At 38.2% G+C, this 15,525-nt stretch overlaps 3 protein-coding genes across 8 annotated transcripts in view; 2 read left to right on the plus strand and 1 right to left on the minus strand.

The window, feature by feature from the left end:
* The first annotated feature begins 3,266 nt into the window (after window positions 1-3,266).
* On the plus strand, window positions 3,267-4,222 carry LOC106080364 (phenoloxidase-activating factor 2-like). Its single transcript, XM_013241713.2, has one exon. The coding sequence runs from the start codon at window positions 3,296-3,298 to the stop codon at window positions 4,190-4,192; it is 897 nt and encodes a 298-aa protein (XP_013097167.2). The 5' UTR covers window positions 3,267-3,295; the 3' UTR covers window positions 4,193-4,222.
* Window positions 4,223-6,177: 1,955 nt separating this feature from the next.
* LOC106080361 (phenoloxidase-activating factor 2) lies at window positions 6,178-7,352 on the minus strand. Its single transcript, XM_013241710.2, has one exon. The coding sequence runs from the start codon at window positions 7,196-7,198 to the stop codon at window positions 6,317-6,319; it is 882 nt and encodes a 293-aa protein (XP_013097164.2). The 5' UTR covers window positions 7,199-7,352; the 3' UTR covers window positions 6,178-6,316.
* A 7,421-nt stretch (window positions 7,353-14,773) lies between these two features.
* The window catches only part of LOC106080376 (uncharacterized), a 91,483-nt gene continuing 90,731 nt past the window's right edge, over window positions 14,774-15,525 (plus strand). For 4 of the 6 annotated variants that reach the window (XR_009397099.1, XR_009397100.1, XM_059362692.1 and 1 more), the window contains exon 1: window positions 14,780-15,077. The gene's annotated coding sequence lies outside the window, so the exon portion shown is untranslated. Of the gene's footprint in view, window positions 15,078-15,131; window positions 15,198-15,525 lie in introns of those variants that run through there. The other 2 variants (XM_013241740.2, XM_013241743.2) reach the window with 2 other exon arrangements.

Genomic DNA, 15,525 nt, shown 5'->3' on the forward strand with positions numbered 1-15,525 from the left:
AATTAAAGAAAAGGACTCGAGTTTGGTATAAAAATACTGCAAAACCAGTAAGGAAGGGCAAAAGTCGGGCGGTGCCGACTGTGTAATACCCTACACCTACTCTATAAGTACAAAGTGGGAGCTATATCCAATTCTGAAGCAATTTTGATGGACCTCGGCGGATGTTTTCAGATATGTTATTAAGCAATAAGCATCAAATTTCGAGCAAATATGCTCAAATAGTAATAACTACGGTTAAAAAATTACAACATTTTTGAAAATTACCCAAAATCTGACGAACATATGGGGCTATATCTAATTCTGAACCGATTTCGAACAAACTTCTCAGATAATGTGGCAGGTGCTGAAGAAAGCTCTGTGCAAAATTTTCGCAACAATGGCCAATAAACGCGCTTGCTATGATCCTAGAAATGAAAATCGGACGATATACATATATGACAGCTATATCTAAATCTGAGCTGAACTCTATGAAATTCACCAATAATGTCCAGAATCATAAGAAAATCCTTCCTGTCAAACTTCGAGAGAATCGATTAAAAATTTAGCACTTTTGTACAATATTTCTCAAAATCGGACGAACATATATATGGGAGCTGTAGCTTAATTATCCTCAGATAATGTGGCAGGTGCTGAAGAAAGCGCTGTGCAAAAGTTCGTTGGCCAGTATAGATGTAATTTTCGTACAAATTGCATTACACTGCACTGTATAGTACTAAAATAAAACACAACTACTGTTATAGTTTTCATGAGAATTCCGTTATGCGTCATTATGAGAGTAAAACTGAGATAAATTCCAAGAGTCAGAGCGAGAGAGATAGTGAGCACTGTAAACACATGTATACTCCAAGATTGAGGTAAATGTAGAGTTGGCACGTTGTTGTTGTCATATCAATTCATGAGAACAATTTCAGGAGGTTCATATTTTTATACAAATATTGGGTTGCCAAAAAAGTAATTGCGGATTTTTTAAAAGAAAGTAAATGCATTTTTAATAAAACTTAGAATGAACTTTAATCAAATATACTTTTTTTTACACTTTTTTTCTAAAGCAAGCTAAAAGTAACAGCTGATAACTGACAGAGTCACAAGCTGTGAAAAAATTTGTCAACGCCGACTATATGAAAAATTCGCAATTACTTTTTGGGCAACACAACACAACAGTTGGATAAATGAGCAAGAGAGCAATTTTAAAGATCACATTCACGGTTGGTGGTAGGATTTTGTTCTATATTTCATGGAGATGGAGGAGTGCCTCTACTTTCATGGCTGAGGAAGATAAATTATATAGAATTTAATTCATAAAATAATGATAACCCAAAAATGACATAATTGTTGTAGGTTAAACAAGTAAAAAGGCATTATGTTCGGCCAGGCCGAACTTTGGATACCCATCACCTCAGGTATATACGTAAACCACCTTTCGTCAAAATCCGGTGAAAAATGGATACCTTATGCCCCATAGCAGCTATACCGAAATATGTTCCAATTTGGACCAAATACTAATACTTGTTCAATTGTGTATAACAAAATATTGATCTTTTTAGTAGATATATCTAAAAATAAACCGATCTGAACCATATACGACACGGGTGTCGAAAAGTCACTGTGTCAAATTTGGGTGAAATCTGATTATAAATGCGCCTTTTATGGGGTCAAGACTTTAAATCGGGATATCGGTCTATATGGCAACTATATGCAAATCTTTATCGATCCAGGCCAAATTGAAGAAATTGGGGCTTAACTTAACTCACTGTCCCAAATTTCGACGACATCGAACAATAAATGCGCCTTTTATGGGCCCAAAACCTTAAATCGGCGGATCGATCTATATGCCAACTATATTCAAATCTGGGCCAAATTGAAGAAGGATGTCGAAGGACCTAACATAACTCACTGTCCCAAATTTCGGCGTCATCGGACAATAAATGCGCCTTTTATTGGCCCAAAACCCTAAATCGAGTGATCGGTCTATATGGCAGCTACATCCAAATCTAGACCGATCTGTGCCATATTGCAGAAGTATGTCGAGGGGCTTAACTTAACACACTGTCCCAAATTTCGGCTACATCGGACAATAAATGCACCTTTTATGGGCCCAAAACCTTAAATCGAAAGATCGGTCTATATTCAAATCTAGACTGATCTGGGCCAAATTGAAGAAGGATGTCGAAGGGCCTTACACAACTAATTGTCCCAAATTTCGGCAAAATCGAATAATAAATGTGGCTTTTGTGGGCCTAAGACCCTAAATAGGCGGATCGGTCTATATAACAGCTATATCCAAATCTGGAACGATCTGGGCCAAGTTGAAAAAGGATATCGAAGGGCTTAACACAACTCACTGTCCCCAAATTTCAGCAAAATCTTATGATAAATGTGGCTTTTATGGAACTAAGACCCTAAATCGGCGGATCGGTCTATATGGGGGCTGTATTAAGATATAGGCCGATATTACCCACCTTCGAATTTAACCTGCTTATGGACAAAAAAAGAATCTGGGCAAAGTTTCAGCTCAATATCTCTATTTTTAGGAGGCCACCGTAGCGTAGAGGTTAGCATGTCCGCCTATGACGCTGAACCCCTAAGTTCGAATCCTGGCGAGACCATCAGAAAAAATTTTCAGCGGTGGTTTTCCCCTCCTAATGCTGGCAACATTTGTGAGGTACTATGCCATGTAAAACTTCTCTCAAAAGAGGTGTCGCACTGCGGCACGCCGTTAGGACTCGGCTTTAAAATGGAGGAGGAAACTTGAATCGGACTGCGAGAAGTTTGTTGTGTTCCTTAGTGGAATGTTCATGGGCAAAATTTGCATTCTTTGCATTTGATCTCTAATTTAAAGACATGACTAAATCGTCTAAAATTTTTACGCTGATGAATAATATATATATCTTATAGGGTCGGAAATGGATATTTCGATGTGTTGTAAACGGAATACCCACCACCCCTCGGTGGTGGGTATAAAAATTGACTTCCACCCTAATGTTTTGTTGATTACTGCCATCGGTAATGTTTTGTTTATCACCTTATATGAGCTGCAAGTATGTTAACATCAACAATAAATGTTTATAGCATTCTGACTATGACAATCTAAATCTACACCCAAGATGCTACCTTACAATGTTTACAATTCTAATGTGCAGTTTTTGCAATTTAGCAAATTTTCTTATATTTTCTAATCAACATACACAATCAAAATGTCTTTAGATTCTGCTCATTCCATGTGCCAAGTTAAGTATAAAAATCAGTTTCGCTAAAACTTATGCTGATCAGTTGAATAGAAAGCATCGGTGACAAAATGGCCAGAGGATTTATTCAGAGAGCAAAACTTGCCTTTTTAGTGTGCTTCGGATTCTGTTGCTCTTCCATTATTGCGGCCTCAAGCGAAATAAAATGTGGGTTACGGAATATTGAGTTGATTAAGAAGCAATCCAAGTCTTATGCCTTGTCAATAGAAGAAAGTCCTAGTGATTTTGGAGAATATCCCTGGACCATTGATATATCGAAAAATGATCAGCCATATTGTGTGGGTTCTCTCATACATCCCAAGGTAGTGCTAACAAGCCGTTCTTGTGCCATTAGTCTGAATTCCAACGATTTTATGGTTAGTGCTGGAGTCTGGGATCGTGAAGGCGACAACTGGCATTTTTTAGCTCAATCCAGAGGTATTGATAAAATCATAGCAGATCCTGTTCTTATTCCTGGAGGTCAAGAAGTGTCTTTGCTGTTTCTCAAAGAACCATTCGCATTGGCAGCTCACATTAACACTGTGTGTTTGCCACCCTCGGACTATGTCATTGGAGAATCGAGATTTTGCTATGGCTCTGGCTGGGGAGGATATAAAGTTTATTCTTCAGGAAATCGTGTAATGAAACGAATCCTCATGGTCACTGTGGATAGTGAAACATGTAAAAATCAAATGTTTAAAAACATCAAAAACTCCATATTTTGTGCTGCTGGTCTCAGTGGCAATGATACAACCTGCCTTCGAGATTTAGGAGGTCCCTTGGTTAGTCGTATTTCTTTGCAACCTCAGACTCCGGATCAGTATCATCAAATTGGTATAATGCTGTTTGGAAAAGATTTGTGTTTTAGTGAAACTCCTGGTGCTTATATAGATGTAGCCAAATCCAGAGTATGGATTGATAAGAAAATGAAGGAAAATGGTTTGGATTCTACAACATATACAGCTTAGAAAAATGTAAATAAAATATAAAAACAATAGAAAAAACTGCTTAACCTTCTCTAGTTATTCAAGGAGATAGGATAAAAAGTTCGAAAAATTCTAAGGAAATATTTGTTTCTGAACTGGGTACAAAAAATTATTTTTAGAGGTAGGGAGAATTATTGGTGTAATGTTGTCGGCCTGTTGTATTTAATATTTTCCTATTTTGTTCGGCTTGAGGTCATATACATAGAAACAGATTTAGTTGTTTTCCTTTTTAGTTGATTAACATTTATTAGTGTCAATCGAGAAATCGTCAAGCCTGACGATTTTGAAACCATCTGTGCCCAAAAGGGGTGTTTTGGGGATTTTTGTAAAAATACCCGGGCAGATTTTATTTTCAATTTATACCTGAAAGGGCCTTTTTTATATGAATTTTTGAGCACTATTGAGCAAAAAATTTTGGAATTCGGACCACAAATGAAGATTTGGCAGCCAGAACAATTTTTCGAAATACCGGGGTGACCAAATATAGCGGCCTGCCATAAGGCACCCGGACAACCTAGGGACTTGAAATTTTGCACACAATCTCGCTAAAACCTCAGCTCTAACCATTTCAAAGAGATATCTCTACACATTCTCAAACGGCATATTTTTTACTAGTTTTCTTTCGATTTTCTTCCACTATGGTACACATATTATGGCTTACTACAGCCTTTAAAGGACATATAGGATGAAAGATATATAGGAGCGTTATCAAAATCCGAACCGATTTTGATGAAATTTTGCACAAGTACTGGGACCAGTGTTGCCACTCAAGAAAATGATTTCCTACCAAAATTTAAGAAAAATCCTCCCAAACCAAACCAAAACCTACCAAATGTTCTACAAGCCAAAAATGTGGTATAGTGTGTATTTTTTACTCTGAAATCACTCTACAGCATTAAGTTCAACAATGATCTATTGGGTTGCCCAAAAAGTAATTGCGGATTTTTCATATACTCTGTAATTGCATTCTTTCTTCTGTCAGTTATCAACTGTTACTTTCAGCTTGCTTTAGAAAAAAAGTTTTATTAAAAATGCATTTACTTTCTTTTAAAAAATCCGCAATTACTTTTTGGGCAACCCAATATATCACAGTTGTTGGAAGTATTGTAGTAACAGAGCACTATGCCCAAAATATCAGCTAAATCGGACATAATTGAGGCTTGTAAGGACTCAAGATGTCAAATTAGGAGATCGGTTTATATGGGAACTATATCAGTCTATAGACCTATTTGAACGATACTTGGCAAAGTTATTGGATGTCATAACAGAACACTTTATGCAAAATTTCAGCCAAATCGGACGAAAATTGCGGCTTGTAAGGGCTCAAGAAATCAAATCGGGAGATCGGTTTATATGGGAGCTATATCCTCCAAAACTAAACCGATATGGCCCATTTGAAATATCCCAACGAAATATCTGTGCAAAATATCAAGCAGCTAGCTTTACGCGTTCGACCGCTATCGTGATTTCGGCAGATTGTCGGACGGACGGACATGGCTAGATGGACTCTGAACGTCGAGACGATCAAGAATATATATACTTTATGGGGTCTCAGAGGAATACTTCGAGGAGTTATAAACAGAATAACGAAATTAGTATACCCCCATCCTATGGTGGTGGGTATAAAAAAGTCATCTTGACGATGACTTTGCTTATGATTTCCAAAATACTTAACAAATATGGTCTGAATCGGTTTGAAACCTGATATAGCTCCCATATAAACCGCTCGATCATTCTTCTTGACTTCTACCATGGTCTCCAACATCGAAGCCAGGTATGGCACGAATCGGTCCACAACCTGATAAAGGTCCAATAGCATAGCTATACTTATTCATTATCCTTTGTTTACCTATAAAGAGATAGCGTGCAAAGAACTTGACAAACTTGATCCAGGGGGTATATAAGATTGAGCCCGGTCAACTTTAGGATGATTTTACTTGGTTTTTTTTAATCAAATTTCAGATGGCTTAGTACCCACACATATATACTTGGGACCTTTATTTCATACTATAAAATTTACAAATTGTTTTCAGATACAGAGGACACAAAACTCACTAACAAATCTCATCATTGCAAAGTTCTATTTGATCTTAAAATGTCCCTGAACTACACAGCTTCATATGATGACTTCTCCAAACCATTTGCCTCCATCTGATAATCGATCCATTCACGCAAATAAGCCACATCAGTATAGCCACCGGGGAGGCCTGCAAAGCAGGATGCACCAAACGATGTTATGCCAATTTGGTGATAGACCTCTGCCGTGGGATTGGATGCTATGCGAGTAACCAATGGGGCTCCAGAGTCACCGGAACAAGTATCAGTGCCATTGCGACCAACGGCACAGAGTACAGATCTATCAAGGTGCAATTGCAAATTATTTTGGCAAGTCGTCCTGTCTACAGTATTCAAAATTATGCGCTTCATTCTTTGGCTAGTGGAACTGAGCAAAGCGGTATTGCCCCAGCCGGTGGCATAGCAAAGAATTCCATCAGCAGTCACATGATTGAGAGGAGGCAGACATATCGTGTTGATGTGGGGACCCAAAGTGAAGGGCTCATTCACAATTATCAATGCTATATCCTTGCTACGCTCATGCATGGCAGGATGGGTTATGGTTTTCTCCACACTTCTCTCTTGATAGGGTAGATGTTCATTTTTCACCACACGATCCCATAGGCCAGCTCGTATTTTTAAACTATTGGCATCGCCTCGCAGCACACATTGTCCAGCGGTAAGCACCACCTTGGGATGAATTAGGGAGCCAACACAAAAAACTGTTCCTTCTTTGTTTATGTCCACAGTCCAGGGGAATTCGCCAAATTCACTTTCTGCCACATGCAATGGCCTACCAACTGATGCTCCCACAGCAACTCCTCCGACATTTCTTTTGCCACATTTAATGGGTGCCACAACTGCTCCAGCATGGGTGTTAGCCACCAACAGACAAAGGACAGTAAGTCCCAAAAATGTGATGGATTTCAGCATTTTCCGATAGCAAATCTCTACTGTTTCGAATCTGAATGTCTTCTACTCTACAAACGCCGTATCTTTGTATTTTTATAAGATTCCGCTGAAGAGAAGATTGTTTTGATTGTTTATTTCACATTTCATATTGATAAGTAAATATGAAAAATCAAAAATAATATTTTGTGAGTAAAATTTGTTTGTGCTCAAAATAAATATCAACACCAGGGGTCCCCTACCTTTTAAATAAAATCCAAAATTAGTTCCTCTTTAGGTTAGTTTCGAAATTTCTCCTGTGTGTATAGTATATGGCATTGCTGGACTGTTGGCAATTTCATTCATATTTTTTGTGAGTTTGATAAGCTTTTGAGTTTATTGAATTCCAAAAATGTGAACTTTGAAAAATGCATGCGATAACCGTCTACTGCAATTTCCATGTAAAGTCTCCGCCATCGTGTTATCACATAAGGGGTCATTACTTTTGTATAAAATTTGACTTTTAAAAAAAATAAATTTAATAAAAACTAATAAACTTTAACGAATGGCTAACATTGAATAAATCAATGGTAAAATCGATTTATATTGAATGAATTTTATGTTCCTCGGGGGTGATAATTTAGTTTTGATGATATTTTTACACCCACCACCATAGGATGCAAATGCAAATTTTGCCCATTCCAATATTTCACTAAGAAAACTTCTCACATATTAATGAGTGCAGTCCGATTCAAGTTTAAGCTCAATGATAAGGGGCCTCCTTTTTATAGACGAGTCCGAACAGCGTGCTGCAGTGCGACACCTCTTTGGAGAGAAGTTTTACATAGTACCTCACAAATGTTGCCAGCATTAGGAGGGGAAAACCACCGCTGAAATTTTTTTTCTGATGGTATTGCTAGAATTCGAACCCAGGCGTTCAACGTCATTGCTATGGACATGCCAATCTTTGCGCTACGGTGGCCTCCACCATAGGATGGGGGTATACTAATCTAGTCATTCCGTTTGTAACACCTCGAAATATTGATCTAGGACCCCATAAGGTATACACATTATTGATCGTCTCAACATTCTGATTCGAACTAGCCATGTCCGTCCATCCGTCCGTCTATCGAAATCATGATAGCTGTGCAAAACCACTTGAAGTTTTGCACAGATACTTTCTATTGATGTAGGTCGTTGGGGATTTCAAATGGGTCATATTGGTTCACATTTGGATATAGCTCCCATATAAACCGATAACCCGATTTGACTTCTTGAGCCCATGGAAGTCACATTTTTTGTCCGATTTGGATGAACTTTTGCTCATTACTATGAGCAAAAATCTGTTATGACTAACAATTGTGCCAAGTACTGTCCAAATCGGTCAAGAATCTGATATAGCTCACATATAAACCGATCACCAGTTTTGACTACTTGAGCCCATGGAAGCCACAATTTTGGCTAAAATTTTGCACATACTGTTCCGTTATGACTTCCAATAACTTTGCCAAGTACGGTCTAAATCGGTCAAGAATCTGATATAGCTCGCATACAAACCGTTCTCCCGATTACACTTCTTGAGCCCATGGAAGCCACATTTTTTGTCCGATTTAGCTGAAATTTTGTACGTGGTGTTCTGTTATGACTTCCAACAATTGTGCCAAGTAAGGTCCAAATCGGTCAAGAATCTGATATAGCTCGCATATAAACCGTTCTCCCGATTTCACTTCTTGAGCCCATAGAAGCCACATTTTTTTCCGATTTAGCTGAAATTTTGTACATAGTGTTCTGTTATGATTCCCAACAACTGTGCCAAGTAAGGTTCAAATCGGTCAAGAACCTGCTATTGCTACCATATAAATCAATCTTCCGATTTGACTTCTTGAGCCCTAGCCAGCCGCGATTTGTATACGATTTTGCTGAAATTTTGCAAATAGTGTTCTGTTATGACTCTCAACAACTGCGCCAAGTACGGTCCAATTTGGTCTATAACTAAATATAGCTCCCATATTTTAGCAGAATCCATGGTGGTGGCTTCCCAAGATTCAGCCCGGCACGCTTTTATTTGTTTTTATACCCACCACCGAAGGATGGGGGTATATTCATTTTGTCATTCCGTTTGCAACACATCGAAATATTCATTTCCGACCCTATAAAGTATATATATTCTTGATCAGCGTAAAAATCTAAGACGATCTAGCCATGTCCGTCCGTCTGTCCGTCTGTCAGTTGAAATCACGCTACAGTCTTTAAAAATAGAGATATTGAGCTGAAATTTTGCACAGATTCTTTTTTCGTCCATAAGCAGGTTAAGTTTGAAGATGGGCTATATCGGACTATATCTTGATATAGCCCCCATATAGACCGATCCGCCGATTTAGGGTCTTAGGCCAATAAAAGCCACATTTATTATCCGATTTTGTTGAAATTTGGGACAGTGAGTTGTGTTAGGCCCTTCGACATCCTTTGTCAATTTGGCTCAGATCGGTCCAGATTTGGATATAGCTGCCATATAGACCGATCCTCCGATTTAGGGTATAAAGCCCATAAAAGCCACATTTATAGTCCGATTTCGCTGAAATTTGGGACAGTGAGTTGTCTTAGGCCCTTTGACATGTTTCTTCAATTTGGTCCAGATCGGTTAAGATTTGGATATAGCTGCCATATAGACCGATCCTCCGGTTTAGGGTCTTAGGCCCACAAAAGCCACATTTATTATCCGATTTTGATGAAATTCGGGGGAGTGAATTGTGTAAAGCCCATCAACATCCTTCGTTAATTTGGCTCAGATCGGTCCAGATTTGGATATAGCTGCCATATAGATCGATCCTCCGATTTATGGTGAAAGGCCCATAATAGCCACATTTATTATCCCATTTTGCTGAAATTTGGGACAGTGAGATGTGTTAGGCCCTTTGACATATTTCTTCAATTTGGTCCACATCGGTTCAAATTTGGATATAGCTGCCATATAGACCGATTTCTTGATTTATGGTTTTGGGCCCATAAAATGCTCATTTATTGCCCGATGTCCCCGAAATTTGGAACAGTGAGTTAAGTTAAGCCCCTTGACATACTTCTGCAATACCGCACAGATCGGTCCAGATTTGGATATAGCTGCCATATAGACCGATATCTAGGTTTTAGGTTTTGGGGCCATAAAAGACGCATTTATTGTCCGATGTCGCTGAAATTTTAGACAGTGAGTTTGGATAGGCTCTTCGACGTCCTTCTTAAATTTTGCCCAGATCGGTCCAGATTTGAATATAGCTGCCATATAGACCGATCTCTGGATTTAAGGTTTAGGGCCCATAAAAGAGGCATTTATTGTCCGATTTCGCCGAAATTTGGGACAGTGCTTAGTGTTAGGCTCTTCGACATGTTTATGCAACTTGGCCCAAATCGGTCCAGATTTGGATATAGCTGCCATGTAGAGCGATATCTCGATTTAAAGTCTTGGCCCCATAAAAGGCGCATATATAATCCGATTTCACTGAAATTTGACACAGTGACTTATGTTCGGCTTTTCGACATCCGTGTCGTATATAGTTCAGATCGGTATGAGGTATATGAGTATAAGGTATGAAATTTTCACCGAATTTTGATGAAAGGTGGTTTACATATATACCCGAGGTGGTGGGTATCCAAAGTTCGGCCCGGCCGAACTTAACGCCTTTTTACTTGTTTATACTAAACTAGCTGAACCGGAGAGGGCCCGGCGCTTTCTTAACTTTATATGGAACAAAATTATCCTTTGAGTATGTATTTTCAACATTAAAGAGCTTTTCGTGAAATACAATACAATGCTACGAAAATAGTATATGTATATCGCTTGACTAAGAGTATATCAATATAAATGCATTTATCTGAATTCCATATGGTCTTTATTGGTCTATGATCGCACGATCGCAGGGCTAAGGGTCATCAACATTTCAGCCAGTTATCATCATTTCAGCCAGTTATTGTCATGATGTCCGATTTAGGGGTCTTTTCGGGGGTGAGTCGTAGACACTTGGCCTTGAAAAAATATTAGCATCGTGTTCTTCTCTCAAATACCATTTATTTAAACCCCATATTGCCTTTGGTTTATGGGGAGTTTATGATAAGAGGCGTCCTCAAACATGTGGCCCCAAAATTTTTACTCCTTGGGAAAGGGGCGGTGCCCCAAATACCAATATTTCGATGTGTAACAAACGGAATGTTGTTGTTGATGTTGTAACAAACGGAATGTTGTTTTATATCCTCCAACTTATGGTGGAGGGTATAAAACTTTTAAATTCAATTATTTTGTTAGTTCAATAAAAATTATCCAGTATTTTCGTTGTACAGTGACATCTATACATTGAGACTATAAATTATTATTAACTTAACGAAGATGACAAGTGTTGCCACGCTGCGTAATAAAGCACAATAATGGTTTATGTCGTAACTAATTTTGTCCAGAGGTGGCATTTTATGAGTCGCAAATAAAAACTCGTGAGTCAACCTGTTGTTGGTTTGTGAACATAATAAACTGTTGCACATCGATGTTGCCACCTGTATGAATGTATATTAGTTGCCAACTAAGGAAAAAATAATATGTGATAGTTAAGTTGGCAACATTTTGTATTAACATTCTGTGTTGCACAAGTAGACTGGTTGATGGCGCTTGTGAGAATAAATAAAAGTGGGTTATATTAATTAAAGCCGCAAACAGAATTTTGCTCCGAAAGTTACTTGCGAGAAGCGCAGAATACCATTCTCGATCTTCGGGCTGTGCATCTGTACGAAGAACCTCATATGACCGGGGGAGTCAGGTACGTGGTGCTCTTCAAACTTTGGACATTCTTCTATTCTGCAGAGAGATGAAACTGCAGCGTGACTGATTACATTCCAGGGAATTCCTTCCTTCCCAAAATAAGATCTCTGGGCTTGAGTCCCCTCCCTGCCCTTCGATTCCCGGCACCCGCTGTTTATACACATGTGTCTAAATTAGATTAGGTGACACTGAAGCAGAAATATTCATTAAATTACTTGGAATCAGGGAATCCTATAGGCATTTGGACGGATGCAGCTTATTTCAGTTGGTCTTCGCTGTGCTGAAGGTACTGAAAATGATGTTGGTGCAGGACTGGCGGCCCAATTGAACTGTCACAATAAACGTGAACAGTAAGGCGGCGCTGAAAGCTCTAAATTCGCACCATGTGAGGTTAAAACTGGTTAGAACAAGCAAAAAGTTTCATGGAACCATGGGAAAGGCTCTGAGGCCTTGCTACGTACCTAGCCACCAAGGTGTGGCAGGGAACGAAGAGACCAACGACCGGGCAAGGAAAAGATCGCTAATTGTCGTAGATCGTTCAACGGAAACATTGCGAGCTTCTTGGAAGGGTACATGCCTTCTACGAGGACCGGGCGACTTAGACATGGGCTAGCGATGTGGGTTGCAGGTTGACGAAGGCCCTGTGGCCTAGAATTCCACCAAACTGATTGTCTCTTATCCTAGGGCTGAGGAAGCTTGACTTCAGATTGATGATAGGCGTCGCACAGTAGGATAGAAACGAAAAAATCTAATAAAAAAATATGTCATATGAGAACGGTAAAGACAGCTCTTTAAAGAGGTGGTTCAGGCGCCTCTTGACAGGCCTCGCAAGTTGGTCACCTCAGCATTTCGAAAAAATTTTCGGGCTTCCAAATCTTCATTTGCGGTCTGATTTTCAAAATTCTTTTTTTTTTTTGATAGTGCACAAAAATCTCTACAAAAAAGACCGCTTGAAGTCTACAATACCTCTACTGGTATTGTCGGGGATATTCGACTTTAATTTTTTTTCTTTGGTTTGCAATTTTGACTAATCCTGCCTTGTATTTTGCGATTTACGAAGACATTTGTGTCCATACCTGACAATTCTGTTAAAAAGTAAAAACAAAAATTTAAAAACGTGTATTTTTTTGCAATTTTTGGTCAAAAAGTATTTTCATTGATTATTGTTTATTGAAAAAATTTGCTTAAATGTCTTTATTTATTTATTTTATTTTTTTTTTTTTGTGAAGAGGACATATACATCAAATTAAATGGATGCACTTTGGTTTTTTTTTTACTTCATATGTGTTCTAAACAGAAGCATAAAAATTATTGCATCGAACAACATTTGTAGCTTCTACATAAAATTTACGAAAAAAGTCCATTTAGAAATCATCTCTAAATAAAAACATGCGGGCAGAATTTATTTTCAGTTTTCAAAAACACTTTTATCAGCAAAATCCAAAAAGAACTAATAAGATATCCCTGTTCCTTTTTTTTTTGGATTTTTTTTTTTACCTTCTTCCATCTTCAGATCCATAATATAATCTCAATGACCATTCATTTAAAATCCATATTGTCTCAATCGTTCTATATGACCATTGGGGATATTTTGAACGGTTGGATTGCCCCATCTCCTAATGCTGGCAACATTTGTGAGGTACTATGCCATGTAAAACTTCTTCCAAAGAGGTGTCGCACTGCGGCACGCCGTTCGGACTCGGCTATAAAAAGGAGGTCCCTTATCATTGAGCTTAAACTTGAATCGAACTGCACTTATGATGTGTGAGAAGTTTGCCCCTGTTCCTTAGTGGAATGTTCATGGGCAAAATTTGCAATTTTGGATTGCCCCATGCATTTCGCCCGCAAATTTTACTATCAGATTCGTAACGAAATCCCAAAGACCTCTCATTTTTAGCTCTATATTGTTCCAAATGGAAGGCCACCGTGGCGCAGAGGTTACCATGTCCGCCTATGACGCTGAATGCCTGGGTTTCAACCCTGACAGGAACATCAGGAAAATGTTCAGCAGTAATTATTTATTATTCCAATGCTGACGATATTTGTTAAGTATTAAGCTATGTACAAACTTCTTTACTAAACTGTATCGCCCTACGGACCACCGTTTGGACACGGCTCTAAAATACCCTTTAACAACCTGGCCTTTAGGCAATCAAAAAGTGAAATGGGCAAATCGAACTACATCAATATGAAGTATTTGGGTTCGAATGTTAGGATGTTTTCGGCAGACAGGCGGAATTTTCATCCGATCGTCTTTACATTAGCCATATAACTTTTTTTTGGCCGGGAAAAGAAATCGACACATGCTATCTATGGTGGAGGGTATATAAGATTCGGCCCGGCCGAACTTAGCACGCTCTTACACTGACTTAAAATTGATCAAAGAAACTGTAACTGTATAAATAAATACTTTTTGGGAACATTTAAAAGCACGGTTATTTATATATATATTGGGTTGCCCAAAAAGTAATTGCGGATTTTTCATATAGTCGGCGTTGACAATTTTTTTCACCGCTTGTGACTCTGTAATTCCATTCTTTCTTCTGTCAGTTATCAGCTGCTACTGTTCATTCTAAGTTTTATTAAAAATGCATTTACTTTCTTTTAAAAAAATCCGCAATTACAACAAAATCTTCTTTGATTATTCCTTAAATAACAGTATAATTAACACATTATTCCAACCCCCTTAAATTGCATACACAATTACATATTCCATTTGTTTACCGATGGCAGCACACAAACATTGCCCGCAAGGTGGCAACACTTTAAATCAAACTCAACTAGAATGGGTTGCTCATTGCTGGTGGCTTAAACTGAAAATTAGTTTAATCGTGACTCTCAAACCGAAACGACCAGGAAAGCGGAAGAAAGGTAGCTCGTAACTCTCTCTCTCTCTCTCTTAAGCCGTAATCAAGCCGTGTTACCGCGCATAAAAAAACCATCCGAAAACAAAAAATTTAAGAAACAAACGCGAAATTTTTAATTCCCGCATGGGCAAATAATAAAACAAAATTATTAAACAGAATATATCAAGCTTAAAAATTGGGAAATTGTCAATACATTTCATTGAAAATAGCGAATTTTTTCCTTGGCTTTGCAAGAGAATCAACAACAACAAAACAATAGGTTGAATAAAAAAAAGCATTTTTCATTGCCATTTTTGAGAGTCAAATACTTAGTTAAGGTGGAGTAGATGCTCCCTCTATCTGTCTGTCTGACTGGCTGTTTCCCTCTGATTCGATCTGTGTATGTGTGTGTGTGTGTTTTTTTTTTGTGAAAAACTGTATTTGTTTTTGTGTATATTAAAATGTTTGCTGTTGTTTTTTTTTTTGCTAAGCAAATGCACTGACTGAGACAAGCATTGCGATGCATTTTATTAGCCAAGATCACCACTCACTCATCATGCATGCCTCATCATCATTCTATTCTTGGCAATTTTTCTTAACCCTGAATATAACAAAGCAATCTTCTTTCGAATTCCATTAAAAGTTGGTTTGAAAGTAAATCTAGTTTTTGGGGGAATTAAAGCTGCTGAACCTTATAAAGGTTTGTTTTATTAGACAAAATTATCTCC

The sequence above is a fragment of the Stomoxys calcitrans genome, chromosome 2, assembly GCF_963082655.1.
Source record: "Stomoxys calcitrans chromosome 2, idStoCalc2.1, whole genome shotgun sequence".
NCBI lineage: Eukaryota > Metazoa > Arthropoda > Insecta > Diptera > Muscidae > Stomoxys > Stomoxys calcitrans.

Bases quoted from the DNA above. Each gene is read 5' to 3' on its own strand.
- LOC106080364 (XM_013241713.2), top strand. From the start codon at position 3,296: ATGGCCAGAGGATTTATTCAGAGAGCAAAACTTGCCTTTTTAGTGTGC.
- LOC106080361 (XM_013241710.2), bottom strand. From the start codon at position 7,198: ATGCTGAAATCCATCACATTTTTGGGACTTACTGTCCTTTGTCTGTTG.